This window comes from Monodon monoceros, unplaced genomic scaffold, assembly GCF_005190385.1.
Source record: "Monodon monoceros isolate NGI ecotype Baffin Bay Population unplaced genomic scaffold, NGI_Narwhal_1 Super_Scaffold_20, whole genome shotgun sequence".
NCBI classification, from domain to species: Eukaryota; Metazoa; Chordata; class Mammalia; order Artiodactyla; family Monodontidae; genus Monodon; species Monodon monoceros.
The window spans coordinates 16,511,273-16,536,331 of NW_021703777.1; the positions used below are offsets into that span (position 1 = coordinate 16,511,273).

Genomic DNA, 25,059 nt, shown 5'->3' on the forward strand with positions numbered 1-25,059 from the left:
CTGAAATAGGCAAACAAATCTAATCATGAAATATTTTCCTAGGCTTAAGTAGAATTTCTGCTCACATAAGCAAAATGAGATGTTCAGGTGCTTAATTAATGTTATTTTGCTCAAAATATCTGAGCATCACAATCTAGGATTCCTACTGTGCTTTTAGTTTTACATTTTTTCTGTTGTCACATCTGCCAAGCATATCATTGAATTTCAGAATCTCTTTTTCCATATTGTTTTTCCAATTCCTATAAAAATCAGGTAATCTTTTCGCAGTGGTTCTTAAACTTTTGATCTCAGAACTCTTTTAGACACTTAAAAATTACTGAAGATCTCAAAGAATTTTTGTTTATATATATGGGTTATATCTATCAATATTTACTATATTGGAAATAAAAGTGACAGTTTTTAAAATTATTTAGTATTGCATTTTACTATCTTAACCTACCATTATAGGTTAAGGTAAATAGCATGTTTTTATGAAAAATAACTTTAAAAATTTTTTTAACAGTTGCTGAGAACAGCATTTATTTTACTGTGAATGTATGATGGTAAAGAATACAATGACTACTAATACAATTTGGTGCCACTGACTGCGTTCATTCTAATGCCCCAGCAGTTTTGCCCACTAATGTTTTTGTACCATCAGTGCAAATGTCAATACAGTGAAAAAGGCAAATCAAATCTTGGTATTTTTATGAAAGTAGTTTTGACCTGGTGATCTTCTGAAAGGGTTTTGGGGACTCCACTTTGAGAACCATGTTCTAGGATGCTTGCTTATCTCGAAATGAAAATTTGTACCAACCTGTTTAAGTTTTTTCCCTCTTCTGGGCCTCCATTATCAAAGGAGAATGACTTGCCTGTAATTGGTATGAACAGATTTTAGAGTTACTTGAGTATAATTTTTGTTTTAGTTACCATCATAGAAATGGATATAAAAGAAAGCACCTAAGTGGTCCAAAATGAGGTCTGTCCATTGGATGACTATATATTTTTCTCTTTACTTGTGTGTGGTATGTGTGTTGTATGTGAGTATACAATCAGTTTGGCTCCTGGGTAGCTTGAAAACACATTTTCATGAAGCAGTGTGATTTTCATGAATTATGGCAATTCACACCATATGCCATTGGGCTATGCTACTTTTTCTGCTGATCTACCACAATTTCAAATATTACTGCTTCAATTTGTATGCCACAGATTGTATGAAACTCTGTAATATTTCTTAACCTTTTGTCCCTCTTATCCCTGGAACCAAAATTCATAATATTGTAAAATTAGAGAGCATTAGAGATGCTTAGTTAAGAGAACATGAAGAATATCTAAGTGGCATTCTCTGTTGAGTTATCTCCGTCACAAATTTTGTTATTCCTCTAATGTCCCTGGACTGTTGGATTTTTATAGTTTGGACCAATAGTACTGAGGGGGTGTGTGATGCTTACATATATGCAAACACATAGTGGAGTTTGACTCACTCAATGCATGCGCTAGTGCTCACGCTTACGTACCTGAAAATTAATGATTCAGTAGCTCTGCAGTATTTGAAGAGGTAGTCAAAATGAATAAATAAATAAAGTTAAAAATACTGCTAAAGAACAAGAATCTGCAGAGGTGGTCCAATAGTAAGGAACTCTATCTACTGGTAAGTAACCAAAATAATTTCTAATATGGAAAGCTTCTTGGTACATGATCTTTAAAAATACTATAACCACAATACAATATTCTGCCACTATAACACATAAGTATAATACTATAATAGATATAATATTATAGGTATAACAAGTAATTTGCCTGTAAGATAATATAAGTATTGTGAGTCATTCATTAATTACTAAATTGTAGAGTTAGAAAAAAATATTTAGCATCAAAAGCATAAAAACAAATCATTTAGTTGAATATGTTCTTTTATATCTATCTCCTTTTAGAACAGACATCATAATTCCATTGCAAATTTTGAAATTGTTTTAGACTATTTGAACTCTAAATGTAAACTTAACTTTGTCTCAGGCCTTGTTTCCTATTCTTGTTTTGGTAATAGGCCCCTTTCTAGTATAGTATAGATGGTCCCCACAGCCGAACCAGATAATATCCATAATTACTGTCAGTTTTCAGGGCTGATAAGCCTCTGTTGGCTGTCTCTTCATACTTCACTCTAAAAGCAGTAAAAATTAAGTACAGAGACCTCCGGGCAAGTAATCAGTTGGCATGTGAGACAGCTCAACCTTGCCTTTATGTTCTTTGCTGACGGTTAAGAACTAAGAAGAGTGACAAAGAGATTAGTACGCAAACTCCGTCAAGGGATGCATGCTAAGAGGAAAATGTGTTGTAAGAAACAGATTTTTAATCTTTAAATTCCAAGTAGGTAACTTAAAAGAATTTAGAGAAAATTATTAACTTGAAAATGGCATATAATTTTTAAAAGGAAAAGAAAAAAATTTTGAAGGCATTCCTTTATCTTTAGATGAACCAGTTGTTAACAGTAATAGTGTTTTGCATAGGCATGTGAGTGTTTGTCTTTCTTCTTAGCTTATTCTAAGAGGCAGTACTTCTGGTTTTCATTTTGATTTATTTACCTTCAACTCTACTGCTATAGGTATTCGATTATCATTGTTCATGAAGAGCCATTGTGGAAATCCAAGGCATATTAAGTACTTTAAAACCAATTAGTTTCTTAGAAAATGAAGGCAAGCAATGATGACAAAGCCATATTGACCTCATTCTCTTTACCTCTAAGATGATTGTCACTGTTATTAAATAAAACTTTGAAAAGAAAAATATTTTAAGTAACCAGATTTTTTTTTCCTTGTTAAAACTACTTTCCTTCCTAACAGTCATCAAAGGCTGCAAATAAACAATAACCTGTGTGTGTTACATACTTTTCATTCTTTATTATGGAGCAACTATTTTTAAGGGATTCTAAGATTTTTTTTGTCTTAATCTTTATTAAAATTGCTTTTTTTCTTACGCTTTTCATATACTCTGTGACTTCCTGTAATGCAAATGTTACTTTGTCTAACCTTTTAACTTAAAAACCAGTGGTAGTGTTTAATTATTTATACATTTTAAAACCTCCTCTGTATAGATATAAGATCATGTTTTTTAAAAAAATTAGTGATTTGACATCTTATTTGAATTATTTTCATTTCTAAGTGTCTTTTAATCATTGAAAAGTTTTAAAATTCAACTCTTCTGAACTAATGTCTTAAACATTTTCAAGGCAGTTATATGAGTGGACTTAATCTTGCTTTACTCTAATTGAAGTAATGTTGAGTTTGCAATAGAGAGAATAAGAGGTGTTTTCTTCTTACTAATGTCCATTTAATACATAAACATTTTTTTTGTGTTTTGTTTTTTTTTTTTTTTTTTACAGATTCCCTTCAAGCTCAGCTTATCAACATGGGTGTTATTCCTACCTTAGTTAAATTACTGGGCATCCACTGCCAAAATGCAGCTCTTACAGAAATGTGTCTTGTTGCATTTGGCAATTTAGCAGAACTTGGTAAGTCCTAGCCATGAGTCAAAAATGTAATTAACTTATTAATGTACTTATAATAAATTTTCCTTTAGAGGTTAACCTGGGAATCTTGTTTATATTAGTTTTTTTTTTTGAAGCATTGTAGATACATTGTTTCAATGTTAAAAAGTGTAGATCCAATTACACCTTAGGATTGTATTGTTTATAATTGGAGCTAGTTTGCTTTCCTAATTGCTTTATGTGTTAAGGTTTAAAGTTTATACTTGTATACTATTTAATGAAATTGAATATTTAAAATGATCTCCACTTGACTTTAGTATTCTTAACGTGGTGGTCTTAAAGTCAAGTATTGTATTTCCAGGGCAAAAATGAGGACCTCATAATTTATTATGTTTTGTATGAACTATTTGCTTATCAGGTGAAAAGGAATCTAGCAGACTAAGGTTCTTCCCTCTCTTTTTACAAAATCCAAAAAAACAATAGAGAACTTTTTCATCAGAATATGTTTGTAACAGAATTTGAAAAAAATATGAGAAATCCTTAAAAATCAGAAGGTGGGCAGAAACAGAGCAGTGCTGGCAACACAGCCCAGTCCTAACAGAGGGAGGACTGATGACCCCAGCACCCCCATCTCTTTTCCCTGTTTTATTTTTCTCTATATCATGTATATTACCCTTTCTTCTTTTCTCTCCTTCCTCCCCATAATTCTTGATAGAAAGTTACAACTCCTGGTCTAAATCTACCCCACAACCATGTTCATAATAAATTGTTCATCATGGGGACAGTGAAAGCAAATGATGTTTCATCATAGCTAAAAATAATAGCTATATCAAATGAGTAAATCAATTCTATTAATATCCCCATTTTATAAATAAATAAACAGAAGCACCAGGACTCTAACCTTGGTTTTTCTAACTGAAAGCTCATCTCCTTGCACACTCACATTAAAATCTTGATTTCAGTACTTTACTTTTGCTTTGACTTCAAGTTAAGGGAATAGGGATTATTTATCAGAGTTAATTTTTAGAAGTCATTTTTATTCAGTGGGTCATCTCCTGGCATTTGTGAATGTTTCTTGTCTTCTCTTCTGCTTTTTTCTTTTTCATACTGTCTCATTATTTCCATCATTCAAGTAAGGCCAAGAATGAAAGAACGTTCATTTACTGTTTTACAAGTTAGTTTCCATTATTAAAATGGAATGTAGGAGTTTGTGTTCAGTATACTTTGTAGAATTAAAACAAAGTATGTTATAATCCCTGATAATGTCATAACCTTTGTAACAGAGACAGACACCAGTTAATATGAGTTACCTGTGTTAAGGTGTCGGGATTTGTTTGGGAAATTGTATAGACCACCTCGATTCTGCATACAGGGAGACCTGGGTCTGTATTAAAAGATGGATATGCACCCAATTTAGTTTGGCCCAATTCCATACTCTGGTCCCAGCTGTTACTGCCCTTACCCCATATGGAGAAAGAAAGTATAAAAGAGAAATACTTCTTCATTTACTAAGACTTCTAGAGTACATATCATGAGTCTGTTATGCCCATGTAATAGCTAAGATATACATCAACACTGAAATAAAACATGTATGCCCAGGATACATGTTTTCTCTTTTCAGTGTGGGCTTTATTGCCCGTGAGTTAGCAAATCACCTAGTATTATTTTATGGACACAGGTAAAGATCAAGATCATATCACATTTATATCACACACTTCTGAGTATGGCATATCATTAAATGCTAGAGTTACTTTTTGTCAAAATTTCTTAATAAAAATGTTAAATAGCAGAAATTTGTATGGTTTTGCTCACTAAAGATATAATATAAAGACAAAATGTAAAATAATTAAACAATTGCAAACTATTTCATAATTGGGGGCCGAAAAGGAATGTGCAGCTCTATCTTTTTATTCTCTTTCAGTCCTAGTTTATGTGCACACATAATTTTTCTATATTCACAATTATAGCATTAATCCAATTTTAAAGTCTGCAGATTTATTTAACATTATAGATTAAGCAGAATGGGATTTTTTCCCCTTTTTATTTGGCTCCACAATCTTATAAATAAAATTGTCTGCTTAAAATATTAGTATTTGGGGGGTTAGAGATGTTAGAATGAAAATCTGCACTTACTTTCACTCTCTTCTGGAAACCAACTAAAACTGCAATAGATTCTTTTTTAAATGCAAAACCATCAAGGAAAAGAAAGCGGGGTTGGTGGGGGGACCAAGTAAAGAGGTTAACACAGAAACTTTTTAGAGCCCGGAAAGAAAAGCAAGCAGTAACTCACTTAGCAAAACTTTGAAATCTAAATCCTGAATTGGAAAACCAAGAACTAACCAGTTTGCTGTTTGGAATCTTCAAAAAGTTTAGGATTTGGTGGCATCAAGATTTCTAAACCTTCTTTCCCTTCCTGCACTGTGGTAACTAGCCCTTCCTATCTAAGCAGAAGACTGTGTTTACTCTCTGGAGAGACTAAAAATAGAGGGTTTGTACACTGGGGACATCAGACTAAATGAAGTAAGAGGTACCAGAGTACCATTCTGAACACAGTTAAGTGAAGGTAGGTATGCTTAATGGTCCCATTTGTCCTTTAGAACATGGACTTAAAGATGCTTATGTTGGAGTTTCTCTACAAAAGAGCCATCTGACCTACAGGGAATCTTCAGTCAACAAGGCCACTCATAGATTGGCATTGACATATATACACTAATATGTATAAAATAGGTAACTAGGGCTTCCCTGGTGGCGCAGTGGTTGAGAGTCCACCTGCCAATGCAGGGGACACGGGTTCGTGCCCCAGTCTGGGAAGATCCCACATGCCGCGGAGCAGCTGGGCCCGTGAGCCATGGCCGTTGAGCCTGCACGTCCAGAGCCTGTACTCCGCAGTGGGTGAGGCCACAACAGTGAGAGGCCCGCGTACTGCCAAAAAATAAATAAATAAATAAAAATAGGTAACTAATAAGAACCTGCTGTGTAATATATAAATTAAATAAATAAAATAAGGCCACTCCTACTCATAGATCCTAATCAGTTTTTAGATCCCAGTTAATCAGTGGCAGACAAGCAGAGAGGTGACGACAGCCTGTAAATGGAAGATAAATAAAAAAAGGTAACTCGGAGGAAATAGAAACTATGCAGCATGGGGGTGGGGGATACTCAAACATGCTCAGATAAATGAGAAAAATGCTGTAATCATGAAACTAACAGGATGCTATTTTTAAAGAAAAGGAACAAATGAAAAAGCTAGAACATTAAAAACAATAGCTAAAATGAAAGACAATAAAATGTATGGAGAAATATTTATAGATATAAAGCAAAAAACAAGGATATGGAAAGTAGAAGCAAAAATATAGATAGAGGATCAAACGGAGAGTTCTAGAAAGAGGTAAATAGGAGGAAATGGCCAAATAACTCAAGTACCACAAAACTAAAGTATATATTTCTCCAGATTGGAAGAATCTGTCAAATGCCTAGCCTAGCAGATGAAAATTAGGCCCCCAGACCATGGCACATCAATGTGAAGTTTTAGAATAATGGGGACAAAGAGAATCTTTTACAGACTTCCAGAGAGAGGGGAAAAAGTTACATAAAAAAGATGGTGAATCAGTAGACGTCAGATGTATCAAAACAACACTGATAACCAGAAGAAAATGGAATATTGTCTTCAAAAATTTGAGTAAAAATTATTTCCAATATAGAATTCTATATGCAAACCATCAGTCAAGTCTGAGGTTACAATAAGGACATTGTCAAACATGAATGTCTCAAAATTGGTGTCCTACATCTTTCCTGGAAGCCACTGGAAGATGTGTCCCACCAAAACAAGGGATATAAATAATAAGACTACATAGGAATCAGGAAACAAGAGATACAACAGGAAAATAGGAGTTCCTAGTATTATGGTGACATGAGAGCCCCAAATGGCCTATTTTCAAAGAGCAACCAGTCCAGATTGGGGAAATTCTTTACGAGATGAAATTGATTGAGCACCTAAAGTGAACGAGCTTATTAAGAGAAAACTAGACAACTGACAGAGTGTGGAGTTGAACTAATGTAAGTACATTGAAAACTAAGTAAATGAGAAAAAAAAATTTCCTGGGAAATGAAAGTAATTCCAGGGCAAATGAAATAGTGTATCATTGAAACACTAATTATTGAAATAACCAAAATTACAGTATAATTACAGTGAGAAGATGGAGGGTATTGTGGAGACAAGAAGAAAAGAAAGCTAGTGCTTCATCTTTCATAGTGGGAAGTCAATCAAAACTTAATATAAATACGTTATTTAAAGATTTGGAGGTAAATACCAGTGAATTAGCTAAAAGAGCTTTATGTGCTTATTTTTGAAGAAGAAATGGGCAAGGGGGACTTGATTCTGCCGGTAGTGTAAGTATTAGGACTAACTCTTTAAACTCATATATAATTTTGATTAAAAAAAAAAAAACCCTTAGGAAATAAGCCTTCTTGCTAAAGGTCTGTTAAGGATCCATGGCATTTAATCCAAATATAATGTCCAAGTCATAATTTACACTATCTTTTCTCTGTATCCACCTGTACAGGATAAGTACAGGTTTTTTTCGTTAATTCCTATGTTAATCATAGTGCCTTGTTTCTTTGTGCTGGCGAATGACCTGAATTACTTAGCAGCAGTGATTTGGTTTCAGTTTAATAAGTAGAAGAATAAAATATGGATTGGAAAAAAGAGTGCTAGAACTATTACTTTTTGAAAAGAATAATAGCACATAACTAGATAAATGATGTCTGTCTATTTCACCTGTGATTTTATGTTTCATTTTATTTGAAGAATTGTCTGAAACAGAGGAGTAACCACCAGCGTTAAGGAGTTAAATCATTCCTATTTAAATCAAACTAACCTCCTTTTAGGGTAAGGCGGGCTGACGTTTGTAAACTATGATTTCTGAGGGTTTAGGTAGCTTATCAGAAAAGACACTTCACCCATACTCCTTTTTTTGTGGCACTAAGGAATCCTTACAAGTCTTGGAGTGGATTCTCATCATTTTGGCATAGATGTGGTACATGTGCCAAAAGCAGTGTAACAGTAGAGTGAATCAAAACTGTATTAAGCCATATAAAATTTTATGTTTCTCCATTTTCTTTTAAAGTTGAATTTGTAATATTTTTTATTTGACATTGGCAGAGATTTACCAGAGACTAGAGAGCAGAATATCGCTCTTACATTCATTTACTTGTTCTTTCAGTCACACATTCATGCAATCAATAAATTTCTTTTGAACACCTGCTCTCTACTGGGCACTATACTGTACACTGTATTTATGGTAGTTAAAATACTATACGCTGTCCGTGCCCTCAAAGAGCTTATAGTTTAGTGGGTGAGATGGAAATTTATTTTTTTTAATGAATTTACAAATAAATAAGCATATAATTTTAAATTATGATAATTGCTAGTATGAGAAAGTAATTGAACAGGGTAAGGAACTAATTTAAATGACAGGCATAGACTCTAGGTGGGAAAGAGCATTTTCAGACAGTCAAAATTTCAAAATATTTATGTCCTATACACAGTACGTAGAAGCTTTCTCAGGAAGCTGCTGGAGGATGCCTCCACCAAAACTAAAAATGTGAAGGTGAAAGGACATAGATAATAGAGTATCTGATACAGGAGGGAGAAGAAAGCATCCATCAAGGTAATGAAAAAGAAATTCCAGGATGTCAGCTGTGCCCCACAAACGTGGAGAGCAACCAATCTAGGTTGGATTTGGTCAGAATTCTCTGAAAGAAACTTCTAGATAAATTGATAGGATATCTGATGCAGCAAAAGAAACTGAGAAGAGACTTGGAGAGAAATGGAATGGATTCTGGTTGTATTTTGGAGGCGGACTGATAGACCTTGGCTATTCTTTGGCTCTACAGTTGAGTGAGAACAGTGAGCAGTGACCCCCAGGTTTCTGCCTGCATGGCAGATGGCTAGGTGGCATGTTCCTTCACTAAATTATGGAAGTCTGGAGGAAGAACAGATTTCAGGGGAGTATCAGAAGTCCACTTTAGACATGGAGTTTGGATGCTAGAGAGAGATTCAAATGGAGACGTCAAATGGCCAGTTAAAGAGCCTGGAGTCCAGAAGAGGGCTAGAGATATGATTATATAAGCATCAACATATAGGTGCTGTTTTATGCTATGGAAGAAGTTAGATTGCCTAGGGTGAGAGTAAGGCTCAAAAAGGTGAGAAGGCAAAGGATCAAGTCCCAAGGAACCACAACAGAATGTATAGAGGTCTGGTGCAGGAGCAGGAGACCGCAGAATGGAGAGGTGGGCCAAACTAGTCTGAGCTGGGTTTAGGAATGCATGTGAGTTGACAAAGTAAAGACAGTGTATGTAGACAATGCTGTCAAGAAACTTGTTTGTGAAAGGGAACAGATTGGATGGTAGTGAATCAAAGTGGTGTAAAGGGAAGGTGTTTGTTTTTAATATTGCTATTTTTCTGTGAGAAATATTAAAGCACATTTAAACGGTGAGGATGAGGCTCTAGAGTGAGAGGCTGGAGACGGTGAAGAGGCAAGAGGGAATGAGGAATTGGCCTTTGATAGAAAAACTTGTTAGGGGCTTGCCTGGTGGCACAGTGTTTAAGAATCCAACTGCCAATGCAGGGGACACGGGTTCGAGCCCTGGTCCGGGAAGATCCCACATGCTGCGGAGCAACTAAGCCCGTGCGCCACAACTACTGAGCCTGCGCTCTGGAGCCCACAAGCCACAACTGTTGAGCCCACGTGCCACAGCTACTGAAGCCTGCACACCTAGAGCCCCTGCTCTGCAACAAGAGAAGACACTGCAATGAGAAGCCCGCGCACCGTAACGAAGAGTAGCCCCCGCTCACTGCAACTAGAGAAAGCCGCACGCAGCAAGGAAGACCCAAGGCAGCCAAAAATAAAATAAATTTTAAAAATAAATAAATTAGAAAGGCATGTCAAGAAGAATGCAAAAGTATACCACTGTATTGGTGTAAAGACAAGTCACCTTTAATTCAGCCATGTAAAATGCAGTCTGTTATGAGTAATTTTTCTTCTTTGACTAAAAGCCTTGAAACTATGAATTTATAACAGTAATTTTACTGTTGCTATGATTACCTATATGTTATGCTAGTGAACATTTATTTTATAGCCTTGAATAAAATTGGGCCAGAACATTTTCTTTAAAGACTTAGATGTTTTTCCTCTTCAGGGGCATTTAAAAAAATGGTTTTGATTGTTCCTGTATTTGAAGAGTGTTTGTACTTATCAGTAATGGTAAAAACGACCAAATATTGAAGGTAATAGAAAACAATTTCTGGGCTTAATTTTGTTTGCTTACTCTAAATTTCCCTCTTGTTTTTTGCAGAGTCAAGTAAAGAACAGTTTGCCAGTACAAACATTGCTGAAGAGCTGGTAAAACTCTTCAAGAAACAAATAGACCATGATAAGAGGGAAATGGTGTTTGAGGTTCTTGCTCCATTGGCAGAAAACGGTGAGAAAATAAATGCATCTCTTGATTTTTGATCATGTAGGCTTTTTCCATTTTTTTCTAATATTATTTAATTGCCAGCTATTTAACTCAAAATTCATTTTTTTTTATTAATGATGTGATAAGTTTTATTTTGGGTATCTCTAACTTCAGCTACATTATCTACTGCATAACTATATCTACATTGGCCAAAGCTACTTTCCAAATTTCTTTGATTTTATAATCTTGGCAAAGATGGTTCTGTAGCTTACACATTCTTATGCCAATCTGGAAAAGGCAGCCAGTAGGCTGAACTCCACTTATGTACCCTTGCAGGGCAAAAAGGTCATAAAAGTTGGAGTACCAGGCCTACCAACAGTGTGAACACTGGTAAACTATTCCTGTCTTTGAGCAAAAAATCTTAAGGGATACACTCTAGGAATAAGAGGGAACCAGAGTAAGCAAACCATCCCATATAAATAATTTTTCAAATACAGTGTCTAGCACACAATCAAAGAGGACCAGACACATGAGGAGACAAGACATTGTAAGCAAGAATCAGCACAAAGAACAGGCAACAGCAGCAAATCTCCAGATACTGGAGTTACTAGACATTGACTCAAAACAGGTATGTTTATTATGTTCAGAGAGTTAAAAACAAGCTTAAAATTTTTAGAAGGAAACTAGAAACTATAAAAAGTGGAATGAATAGCAGATTTGAAAAAGAAGCAATTGGAAATTCCTGAATTGAAAAATACAACCAAAATTAAGAACCTAATAGGGCTTCCCTGGTGCTGCAGTGGTTGAGAGTCCACCTGGGGACATGGGTTCGTGCCCCGGTCCAGGAAGATCCCACATGCCGCGGAGCAGCTAGGCCTGTGATCCATGGCCGCTGAGCCTGCGCGTCTGGAGCCTGTGCTCCGCAATGGGAGAGGCCACAACAGTGAGAGGCCCGTGTACCGCAAAAAAAAAAAAAAAAAAAAATTAAGAACCTAATAGATGAGTTTAACAGCAGATTAAATATAGTCGAATTAGAGAACCAGTGAACTGGAAGATAGAATGGAAGAAAATCCAGACTGAAATATAGAGAAATAAAAGACCCAATATACATGAGAGAGAATAAGAGGCACAGAGTATAAAGTGAGAGGGTCTCATATACATTTTTTGGAGTCCCAGAAGGAGGGCAGATGGGAGGGCAGAAGTTTGAAGAAATTTTGTCAGAACCCTTACCAGAAATTATGAAAGATATCAAAGATTCAAGAAGCCCAATGAATTTAAAACATGATAAAAAGAAATACACATTTCGATACATCATATTGAAATTGCAAAAAAAAAAAAAAAAGACAAAAGTTTTAAAAGTAGCCAAGAAAAATATAGATTACCTTAAAAGAAGCAAAAGTTTGACAGCTAACTTCTCGACAGTAGCAATGAAAGCCAGATGACAAACATCTTCTGTGTGCCGAAAGAAAATAAATTCAATCTAAAATTCTAAACCCAATGAAAATACCCATCAAAACTGAAAGCAAAATGAAGATATTTTCGGGTTAGAAACTGCAAAAGTTCACCACCAATATACCCTTACTAAAGGAAATTATAAAGGATGTTTGTTAGAAAAAAGGAAAATGATTCCAAAAACAAAAGGAAACTGACTCCAGAAGGAAGGTTATAGGTACAAGGGAGGAGAAGGAAGCAAAATAACCCAGTAAATATGTGTGTAAACTCATGAACATTGAATGTATAAAATAATAAAAATAATTCACTGTGCAGTTTAAAATGTATAATCTAAAATACACCACAGAATGAGTGTATAAATCTGGAGGGAGGTAAAAGTAGTTAAAGAGTCCCAAGACCCTTGTACTACATGGAGGAAAGTACTATTAGATTCTGGTGAATAAATGATTTCAAATTTTAAGGTGAACTAAATTAATTTTTAAAACCAGTGTGTAACTACCAAACTAATGGAAGGATTTATGGAAAGATTTTTTTGTTTTAATACCCCATAAATACTAATTAACAGAAGAGCAGAGAGAAAAGGGAACATGGAACAGGGGGTAAAAATAGGGCAGAAAAAATATGCTAGATTTATGACACAGTATTTCATTAATTACATTAAATGTATGTGACCTGAATGCTTTAGTTAAAAGACTAATCGTTAACTGATTTTTAAAAAACCAGCTTTTTTTTTAAACAAGCAACGCTTCTTAAGTATGAGGAGATTTAAAAGGTTGAGATTAAAAAGATTGGAAAAAATATACTATTCAAACCTAAAAAAGGCTGAGGTAGTCATATTAATATCAGATAAAAGAGACTTTAATATTAAAAGACTTGGTAGAGATAAAGAAGGTGACTTTATCATGATAAAAGGTCCAATTCTTGGAAGCTATAAAAATGTACATTATGTCAAAAGATATGAAGCAAAAATATTCAGAACTATGAGGCGCCCTAAATATCCACAAAAATCATTATAGAACAAACATTAAAAAATAGGAATATAGAAAATGTGGGCAACATGATTAAGAAAATTGATTTAATGGACATATTTTGGAACACTGCACCCTGCTTCAGAGCCCTTTCTTTTCAAGTACATATGAAACATTTAAAACATGTATACTGATGGAAAAAATATCAAAGGATTGCAATCTTAGAGTATGTTCTCTGATCTAAGTGAATTACAATAGTAACTAATAATAAAAAGATAACTAGGAAATCCCCATTTGTTTAGACATTAAGAAATACACTTCAGATACCTTGGAGGTCAAAGAAGAATCATGAAGAAAATTAGAACATTTTTCTAATAATGAAAATGAGAACACTATCTCAAATCTTGTGTGTTGCAGGTAAAGCCATACTTAGGGATTTTTTTTTTTCACTTTAAATGAATATAATAGAAAAGGAAAAAGCTAACATCAGTGAGCTCAGTATTAATCTCAGGAATTGAGAGAGGGAAAACATAAATGAAACCCAAAGAAATTACAATAGAAGGAAGGAAATACAGGAACTGAAATTAATAAAATAGAATATATGTAATGCAATATAAGCATATACTTGCCTATGTTGAGTCTGAAAAGACATCATAAAACTGGTAAATCCCTAGTAGGATTAATCAGGAAAAAAAGAGTGAGAAAGCACAAATAACCAAAATCAAGAAAACAGAGATCTCACTACAGATCTTACAGATATTCGGAGAATGTTATGAAAATTTGATGCCAGTACATTTTCAAGTATGGGTGATATAGAATAGAAAAGCTGAGTAATCTTATCTTAATTTTTTTCCAGAATAGGAAAAGCAGATATACTCACCAATATATTTTGTGAAGCTAATAAAATACCAACAAAGACAGTACAAGAATAAAAATTAAAGGCCAGTCTCACCATGAGCATAGATCCAAAATCCCCATAAACTTTAGCAAACAAAATCCAGTAATATATTTAAAAATTAATCATCATACCAAATTGGATTTATTCTAGAAATATAAAGTAGTTTAGTATTCCAAATGCAATCAATATAATTCATCACATTAAAACTTAATAAAGGCGGGCTTCCCTGGTGGCGCAGTGGTTGAGAGTCCGCCTGCCGATGCAGGGGACATGGGTTCGTGCCCGGTTCCGGGAAGATCCCACGTGCCGCGGAGCGGCTGGGCTCGTGAGCCATGGTTGCTGGGCCTGCGCGTCCGGAGCCTGTGCTCCGCAGCGGGAGAGGCCACAGCAGTGAAAGGCCCGCTTACCGCAAAAAAAAAAAACTTAATAAAGGGGAAAAAATCATATGATCTTGTCATTCAGAAAAAGCATTTTAGAAGATTAACCATCCTTCCATGATTTTTAAAAACTCTTTGCAAACCATCACTAGAAGAGAATGAAAAGAATATATAACCAGAAGCCTGTAGAAAGCATCATACTGAGTGGTATAACAAAAAGCATTTCCTTTTAAGATTGGGAATAAGAAAGGTCATCCCCATTTTTATTTCTTATTGTATTGTAGGAACTATCCAGTGCTGTAGAGTAAAAAAGAAAGAAAGAAAAGATATAGGAAAGAAAGAAATAAAACTATCATTATTCATAGATATGATTATGTATATCAAAAATATACTGGTGGCGCAGTGGTTGAGAGTCCGCCTGCCGATGCAGGGGACACGGGTTCATGCCCCAGTCCGGGAAGATCCCACATGCCGCGGAGGGGCTGGGCCCGTGAGCCATGGCCTCTGAGCCTGCGCGTCCAGAGCCTGTGCTCCGCAACGGGAGAGGCCGCAACAGTGAGAGGCCCACGTACCGCAAAAAAAAAAAAAAAAGAAAAAAGAATATAGATTAATTTTTAAAATTAGAATTTGGTTGGGTTGCCAGGCAAGACAAAGAAAAACATCTAAATACCAAAGCATTGTATTTTTACATACCAGCAAAAACAGAAAATATATTTTTAAAAATACACTGTTTACTATAGTATAAAAAGTGAAATATTTAAGGGAATTCCCTGGCGGTCCAGTGGTTAGAACTCCTTGTTTCCACTGCCAGGGACCTGGGTTTGACCCTTAGTCACGGAACTAAGATCCTGCAAGCAGTGCAGCGTGGCGAAAAAAAAAAAAAAAGGAATACTTAAGAATGGGCTAATAAAAGATGTGTAATCTAAACAAGGTCTCTCTCCTTGTAGCCTTCTTCCTTAGCCCTTCCCCACTACTGTCTTCCTCAGGCACACCATTTACCAGAGGATTCGACTTTAATGCATGTAATAGATGTGTTTGTGTATGCTTATGTGAAATTGTATTGATATAGTTTCATGAATGTATCTGTTTATAATTTACACAAGTGACATTTTTCTATAAGTTTCCTTGTATTCTTAACTTTTGTTGCTCAACAATATGTTTTAAGAGTTATGCATAACATTCTGTTACATAAGCCTACCTCACTTTAATTATTTATTCTATTTATTCTTAGTTGTCAACAACCCTCATATCCAGCAAATACTGGATTTCATTGTTCATTTCTTCTTTGCTAGTTGTTCAAAAAGCAAGTGTTTCATTTGATTGAACTTACAAATGGAGAGATGACCCATAGTCATTATCCCAGACAGCATTCCAATTCTGCAGAAACCAATACTGACCCAGACAAAGAAATTATTGAAGCCATTGGGTAAAACACATAGATCTGTGTGCCATTTCTTTATGAAGATACCACATTTTGGATTTCTCTTTTTGTGAAATCTAGAGGTTGTGTTGCAATTTCAAGAAGAGGGTGGGACTGTATGAGACAATGACAGTCTTTTAACAGATACAGTTTTGGTGTTATTCTTTTTTTTTTTTTGCGGTACGCGGGTCTCTCACTGATGTGGCCTCTCCCGTTGCGGAGCACAGGCTCCGGACGCGCAGACCTAGCGGCCATGGCTCACGGGCCTATCCGCTCCATGGCATGTGAGATCTTCCCGGACCGGGGCACGAACCTGTGTCCCCTGCATTGGTAGGCAGACTCTCAACCACTGTGCCACCAGGGAAGCCCATTTTGGTGTTATTCTTTTTAAAAAAACTTTTCCTGTTTAAGCAATAGATGGTTAGAATTGTTACTTTTTAATGTCATCTTGGAAATACCATCAAATGAAATTTGAAAAAAATAAATAAATAAAAGATGTGTAAGGAAACTGTAGAAAGTCATCAAGAGAAATTAAAATCTAAATAAGTGCAAAGCTATATCACTTCCATAGATTGGAAACCTCGATTTTGTAATGGTCTTATATGTCACCATATTGATCTGAAGACTTATGGCAGTTCTCATCAAAATCCCAAAGACCAAGAGTAGCCAAGATACTGTGAAAGAGACTAAGGTAGCAGAACTGATTTTATTGCATAACAATAATAAAACTTCATTCTGTTAAAACTGTAGTATTTAAAAGACAATGTGGTATTGGTTCAAAGATGGACAAGACCAGTGGAACAGGATAGCCCAGAAACAAATGGTTGCATTAGTAGATGTTTATTTTACTAAGAAAAATAGGTGTCACTGCAAAACTATATTGAAAGGACAATCTTTTTAATAAACAGTGCTGGGAATGGAAAAAACAACCGTTGGAGACACTCATACAATCCCACTTAATACTATTTTTATTCTTTAAATTTTTTAAAATTTTTATTTATTTTTGGCTGCGTTGGGTCTTCGTTGCTGCGCATGGGTTTTCTCTAGTTGGAACGAGTGGGGGCTACTCTTCATCGTGGTGTGCGGGCTTCTCATTGTGGTGGCTTCTCTTGTTGTGGAGCATGGACTCTAGGTGCGCAGGCTCAGTCGTGGCTCGTGGGCTCTAGAGCGCAGGCTCAGTAGTTGTGGTGCACGGGCTTAGTTGCTTAGCAGCATGTGGGATCCTCCCGGACCAGGGATTGAACCTGTGTCCCCTGCATTGGCATGCGGATTCTTTACCACTGCACCACCAGGGAAGTCCCAATACTATTTTTTAAATTTCATTTCAGATAGATTATTGACCTGAATGTAAAAGTTGAAACAAGAAAGTTTATCTTAAAATATGAGATAGGAAAATATCATCACAGCCTTGGAGTACAGAAAGTTTTCTTAAGTCACAAAAAGCTGTAACTATAAAGGAAAAATTTATAAATTTTGTTATTTTAAAAGGAAAAACTTTTATTCCTCAAAGGACACCATTAAGAGTGAAAAGCATGACAGTAGATGAGAATTTATTTACAACACATGTATATAGAAAAACTCCCTCAAATCATTAAGAAAAATGTAGAAAACCCAGTGGGAAAATGTGCAAATGATTTAAGAAGGCAAAAGATAAAAATCCAAGTGGCTAATAAACACATGAAAATATGCTCAACTCATTAAAAATCAGGAACTCCAAAATAAAACCACAATAAAATACCACTGTATACTCACCGGAAAGTGATAATACCAAGTGTCGATGAAGGTGTGGAACAGTGGAAACTCATTAAGTGCTGATGGGAGTGTAAATTGGTACAATTTGGAGAACAGTATCTACTGAGTTGGAGATATGCCTTCCCTGTGAGCCAACAATTCCACTGTTAGGTGTATACCCAGAAATGGGTACATGTGCACCAGGAGCCATTACAAGAATGTTCATAACAGCATTATTTATAATAATGAATAAATGGAAATAACTCATATCCATTAACAGTAGAATAAATAAATTATGGTATATCCATATTATGGAAAAATACACAGTTTTGAAAGAATGAAGACAGCTATAACCAATAGTGTAGATGAATCTTATAAACATATTAAAAGGAAAAAGCCAACACTGAAAACTACATATTTTACGATTCCATTTATATGAAGTTACAAAAAAGCTAAAATTAACTATAGTTTTTAGGAATGATTATTTGGTGAAACTATAAAAGTATGGATGTGATTACCTTAAAAAGCATGGTGATTTGAAAGGGAGGGATAAGTGATAGAAAAAAGTAAAGCACAGAGGGGCTTCCAGGGTTGTTGGCAATGAATTTCTTGATCTAGGTGATAGTTACACAGTTATTTACTTAGTAATAATAATTGATTAAGAGTAACGTATATTTTATGCACTCTGCGGCATTTGTGGGCTTTTTTCACCACTTAGAAAAGATTTTCAAATATACATTTATACAGATATACCTGTACATATATATGATACATGTATGTACATATATGTACGTATATATGCAAACGGTGGTGATAAAGATACATGTCCTTGGGCAGAATGGTATTGATCAATGTGTGCTGGGCTGTCTGCTTTGGCAGAATGCCTCATTAATCCTTTTTAATAAGGCAATTTAAGCCTCCCACATATATATGTGATTACAGTTAAACTGTTGAGAGGAAAGGTCTGTAAACTTTAATCCTGACACATTTTAAATCTTCTGAATGCCTTAGATCTTATTCTTTAGGAAGAAATTTATTTTTCCTCTCATTTGGTGGTTTGGCCAAATAGGAAATTTTCATTGTGACCTTCAGTCAGTTTTATGCCAGAGAATGACCTGTACCCTTCCTTGCAATATTTCAAAATAACAGTGTTTTTCTCTCTTGTTTTGTCCTCCACTATTTTCACTTGTGTTTTATAACTGTGCTGTGGATTGAATGATACTTTTGAAAACTTGTTTCTGGACTAGCCTTAGCATATCATCCTTGGTTTTCCTTGTATGCAAAGGAGAGTGATTCCAACATTTAAACTGGGATTTGTATAATTCAAGGTTTTTTGTATTTTTAAGGCTTTTTCATTGTGGCTTTCAATTCTAGTCGCCACACATTTCTACTTCTGTCATTCTGTAACCAAGGAAACTCCCTATTTTCAGCATGGCACAGTGCAAGTATACCTTTTAAAAAAATATTACAGGTTGAATATTCTGTGTATTCTGAAATAATATGCTAAAGAATATCAGCAATCCTAGTGACAGAAAAAAGCCAAACTTTTACACATTAAAATTGTCTGAAAGAACAAGTCTTAAGTATGAAAACAGTCTTTCCAAATAAAAAAGTTTCTTCCAAATAAAAAGCTTGAACGGCCATTGCTGTAGATATGTGCATATACAGCTTAGGGAAACTGAAGACTAAAATAAAATCCAACTAGAAAATAAAATTTAAATTAAAAAATCTATGTGTAACAAATGTATTTCTGAGGTCAGTTGATCAGCATTTATCTTAAGCAGTATCAAATATACCCAAAATATTTAAGTAGGCCAATTTAGGTTAAAACACAAAGATGAATGAGGTATATTGGGGGAGACAGATACGGATGCAAATATAAAATCTTCAACGAAGTAAGTTCTATAATGAAAGAATATTTAAGATATTAGTGGTGCAAACAATATCGATTTGATAGGCTCACAGAGTTTGCTATGAAGATAATTTTTAAAAATATAATTGGTATGTAAATTCTGTCTCTAAAATTCCTTAGTTTGTTAGTTATCCATTAGAAAACTTGAAAGTTATTTGTTTCTTTCAACTTTTATTGTGAAAATTTTAAAACCTATTCAGGGGCTTCCCTGGTGGTGCAGTGGTTAAGGATCCGCCTGCCAATGCAGGGGACACGGGTTCGAGCCCTGGTCCGGGAAGATCCCACATGCTGTGGAGCAACTAAGCCCGTGCGCCACAACTACTGAGCCTGCGCTCTAGAGCCCACGACCCACAACTACTGAGCCCACGTGCCACAACTACTGAAGCCCACGTGCCTAGAACCCGTGCTCCGCAACAAGAGAAGCTACCGCAATGAGAAGCCCGTGCACCACAACGAAGAGTGGCTCCCGCTCACCACAACTAGAGAAAGCCTGCACACAGCAAGGAAGACCCAACGCAGCCAAAAATAAATAAATAAATAAATTTATTAAAAAAAAAAAAAAACCTATTCAGATGTAGAGAGATTATAGTATAATGAACCACCATGTCCCCATCACCCAAGAAAGCTTCAAATTAATGAAAACCTGAAAAGCTTTTTAAAAACATGAGTTTCAAGTTCAGAAAGTTACAAATTAATTAACTGCCCTAGAAAAATAACATCTGTACAAATATGAATCCAAATGTACATACCTGTGATATACTTTGAAATTTACTAGTACCTCTTTTTAGTATCTTTGTATTCAAACTCCATTAGTGAATGTGTTTTAACAGTTATGTGTGTTTTATTTTAAACAGTGTGCAGTATTTTATAGTATTGCCTTTTAAATGTGAGCATAATATCTAGAATAACAGTAGAATGATATTACTTACCTTCAGTGCTGAGAATCAATTTGTTTAGTTGCTGCCAGACATTGTGAAAAGTGACATCATATCAAATAGAAATGAAATAAAGCTTCTGTGTATTTAAGCTGCACTGTCAGATACGCCCTTTAGAAACTCAAATCTTCAGAGGTGTGTTATCTAAATCATGCACTTTTTTGGTTTTTTTATAATTCTTTACATTAAATTCCTTATACCAGAATTCCTATTTCATCTCAAATTTTGGTTATTTTGTTCACATTATTCTTTAGATGCTATTAAGCTACAGCTGGTTGAAGCAGGCCTGGTGGAATGTCTACTAGAGATTGTTCAGCAGAAAGTGGATAGTGACAAAGAGGAGGATATTGCTGAGCTCAAAACCGCTTCAGATCTAATGGTTTTATTACTTCTTGGAGGTGAGTTGTAATTTATGCCAACGAAAGAACATGACTGTCAGATATTTAAAAATTTATCGTCTCTTTTATAAATACTATATTAGGCATTTTCTCATTTTCCTGTCACATTTAATCCTGTTGATGTGATGATTTTGAAACCTTAAATACATCTTCCAGTATTTAAAGAGCTGTCATATAGAAGAGACAGCTGTGGCACCAAAGGACTAAAAGCGAGATGGCTACTTGGGACTTAGACTAGAAAAATTCTAAGCCCTTTTGTCCAGTCTCTGCTAAAAGTTTATTAGAAAAAGAGTCATTACTGGGACTTCCCTGGTGGTGCACTGGTTAAGAATCCACCTGCCAATGCAGGGGACACGGGTTCGAGCCCTGGTCCAGGAAGATCCCACATCTTGGTTGCCGCGGAGCAATTAAGCCCATGAGCCACAACTACTGATCCTGCGCTTTGCAGCCTGTGAGCCACAACTACTGAGCCCACGTGCCACAACTACTGAAGCCCGTGCGCCTAGAGCCCATGCTCTGCAACAAGAAGGCACCGCAATGAGAAGCCCGTGCACCGCAACGAAGAGTAGTCCCCACTCACCACAACTAGAGAAAGCCTGCGCGCAGCAACGAAGACCCAACGCAGCCAAAAATAAATAAATTTATAAATTTATTTCAGAAATAGAGTCATTACTTTTTTTTTGTGAATTGTAGATTATGAAGTATCAATATGTGATTTCCCAATTGGGTATTCAGTTAAGAATAGGGATATGTTACTTCTAAGTATTTTCCTCTTACCTGTTGCATTTACCTCTAGATGAATCCATGCAGAAATTATTTGAAGGAGGAAAAGGTAATGTGTTTCAAAGGGTACTGTCTTGGATTCCATCAAATAACCACCAGCTACAGCTTGCCGGAGCGTTGGCAATTGCAAATTTTGCCAGAAATGGTAAGCATATGAGTTCATCCTTATTAAATCAGACCTTCTGTATTTTTAAATTTTGCTTTGCCGTAACGTATACTAAACCGAAAACAGTTCAGAAGCGTGTGCAGTATCTGTGTGTAATACTACCTTAATTTTTCAGAAATCTGAAATACTAATATTGACTTTCCCAACAAATTACATATTTTATGCAATTCAACTAAGTTCTAATAGTTTAAAGGTCATGAACAGTGATTATGAAGTCTTTCTTTTGAGCACTGTGTACTTCAGAGATGAATAAACTTGAGTCCCATTCTAATAAACATCTGATCTGGGAGGATATACTTTTTTGCCTGGTGATTTTATTTTGGATTTAATAATCTGAGTATTCATTATTGTGCCTCATTTATAGTGTTACGCCTATAAAATCTAAGCATGGGTAATCCTCTGGTTTAAGATAGAATATTTACTTAAATAAAATTTCAGAGGCACCAGACCTCCATGTATATTTCTGAAGTCTGACACTTCTGCTATTCCCTCTAGAAACTTATACTGTGTCTAGGAAATACAAGTTATTTTTGTTTTTAATTTGATTTTATTTGAGTATTAACTCTTGTTATAGCATGTTATAATAGATGACTTATTCCATTTTTCCTTCCTTCCTTTTGGGGACCATCATTAACTCCTTAATGATGAAATTAAGACTGGCAAAATATTGATAATTATTGAAGCTAAATGGGGGGTAAATAGTAGTTCATTATAATATTCTCTCTGCTTTATAAATGTTTCAGAAATTCTGTCTTTAAAAAATAATTTAAATATCAGCCATGATGACAAAATGTAGAGTACTGTCACTGTAACGTTCGCAGAACGCTGGCATACTTCACTATAAATGGAAACTATTGGAGGACATTTTAAGCATGTGGTTTCTACTTACTCATCTTCTGATATATTATCAGGAACTCAGCTAGAGACTTTTTTGGCCAGTTTTAAAAATTTTATCTATTTTAAGAATCTTATAATCGGACTTCTCAGTCAGTAAACAAAAAAATCTGTAAATCTGTTGTAAGAAGAAGATGGAATTCATTTTATTTTCCTATAGCTCCATTTTCCCTAATGTAGATAATGGGCAGGCATCAGTTTTACAAAATATTTATAGATATTTGTAAAGAGGGAAAAATGTTTTTTGTTGTTATTTAGATGGAAATTGTATCCATATGGTAGACAATGGAATTGTAGAAAAACTTATGGATTTACTGGACAGACATGTAGAAGATGGAAACGTAACTGTGCAGCACGCGGCACTAAGTGCCCTCAGAAACCTAGCCATTCCAGGTAAGACTTAAGAATGGGAGCCAATGAGATTTATTCTAAAAGTCATCTATGAGATGGGGTGCTTTGAGACAGTTGTATCAGTAGCCTCTTTATTAGCTCAAATGCTTTTATCTCGTTCTCAGTGCAGTCCAATATTTTTATCTATTATTTAAATGAAATTCGTGGTTTCAGTCATAGAAACTGCTCTGAAACAACATCAAAGCCAAGGTCAATAGCTCAGAAAGCAATAGTGCCTACTGTACAGCACAGGGAACTCTACTCAATATTCTGTACTGACCTATATGGGAAAAGAATCTAAAAGAGAGTAGATATATGTATATGTACAACTGATTCACTTTTCTGTAAGCAGAAACTAACACAACATTTTAAATCAACTATACTCCAATAAAAATTAATTAAAAAAAAAAAAAGAATGGGAGCCAACTGTGTAAGAGATAAAGATCTGTCGTTTGGGGAAGATATTTATGTGATTTGTGGACCTGCCCTGACCAAGAAAAGAAAAATAGTCTTCAGATTGCTTACATTTTTCTTACTAATAAATGGAGATCATATGTTAAAGAAGTTTTCTGAGACTATACAAGCATAATCTTCCTTTTTCAGATTATTCAAATATTCTATTACTTTTTGTGAACTCCTAGATTTTCATCATATTGTATAGTTAAGATTTTTTAAGCATCTTCAGCTGAGGTAAGATAATGGTATCAATTAACAGACTCCCTTAAAGAATGACTTTTAAGAATTCTTTTTCCCTGCGAGCAGACGTACAATTTTTTTAAATAACCTTAATGTGTCTTTTTGGATTACAAGGCTTTTGAAATCACATTATCACGGGAACTAATACAGGATATAGTTGAAACTATCCTTTTATTCTACTTTCTAAAGGTAAATTTCTGGTTAGGTAAAACAGTATAACTATATGAAAATGCAATCTATATGAAATCAATTTGGCCCACGTAGCAGATTAATATTGTTTATTAATGTCTATAATGTCTATATGAACAGTTGGGTCCAGGACAGAGGTAAAAAGAAACATTTATTAAAGTTGAGGAATTGTGCTTTTCATAAATAAGAAGGCAACATTGTCAGATTTCCTTTACAAATTATTAGTTTATGATTAGATTTTAAAAGCAAGTAAGTGTGATTTTGTGTGTTGTGCTCCTGTAGACAAATAGGATACTTATCCCCTAGCCCTCCCATTCCCAGTCCCATTCTTGAAATTAACAGAAGAGTAACAATGTTGTTTTTAAGTAGACAAATATAACATGGGGCCTTAAGATAATAAGACACTCAAAAAATGTATATTGAATTGAATGATTATCATCAAAAATGCTATCACTTTAATCAGTGTTTTTTTTTTCTCTCTCTCTAGTTATAAATAAAGCAAAGATGTTATCAGCTGGCGTCACAGAGGCAGTTTTGAAATTTCTTAAATCTGAAATGCCCCCAGTTCAGTTCAAACTCCTGGGAACATTAAGAATGTTAATAGATGCACAAGGTATGAGAAATGCTTTCTCAAGGTGCATTTTTGGTATAATAGTCTTAATGTGCCTCTAGTGGAAAAAGGACCTGTTTTTAGCTTTCAGAATTATGTAATCATAAAGATAAGTAGCAAATAAAAGGCAAAAAGAGATTGGTTTTGGAACCCCCATTCATTAATTTCCATGCTTGTTATAATTGACTTTCAATGGAAATTATATTGCATTTCTCTTTATTAGTACATATAATCTGATTTTAGGTTGATTTATTAGTGGTTCTTGAGGGGTTTTTATGTTTTGGCATTTTCTGTACCCTTTCTTACCTTGTAAAATTAT

The 25,059-nt window shown here is 35.0% G+C and overlaps 1 protein-coding gene across 11 annotated transcripts in view; it reads left to right on the forward strand.

Annotated features, from left to right (window-relative positions):
- Nucleotides 1–25,059, forward strand: part of RAP1GDS1 (Rap1 GTPase-GDP dissociation stimulator 1) — a 164,110-nt gene that overhangs the window by 109,725 nt on the left and 29,326 nt on the right. For 10 of the 11 annotated variants that reach the window (XM_029234785.1, XM_029234784.1, XM_029234782.1 and 7 more), the window contains 6 exons: nt 3,359–3,487; nt 10,820–10,945; nt 20,869–21,012; nt 21,809–21,940; nt 23,114–23,248; nt 24,618–24,743. In XM_029234785.1, the coding sequence (XP_029090618.1) occupies nt 3,359–3,487; nt 10,820–10,945; nt 20,869–21,012; nt 21,809–21,940; nt 23,114–23,248; nt 24,618–24,743 (792 nt within the window). The remainder of the gene's footprint in view (nt 1–3,358; nt 3,488–10,819; nt 10,946–20,868; nt 21,013–21,808; nt 21,941–23,113; nt 23,249–24,617; nt 24,744–25,059) is intronic. The other variant, XM_029234788.1, reaches the window with a different exon arrangement.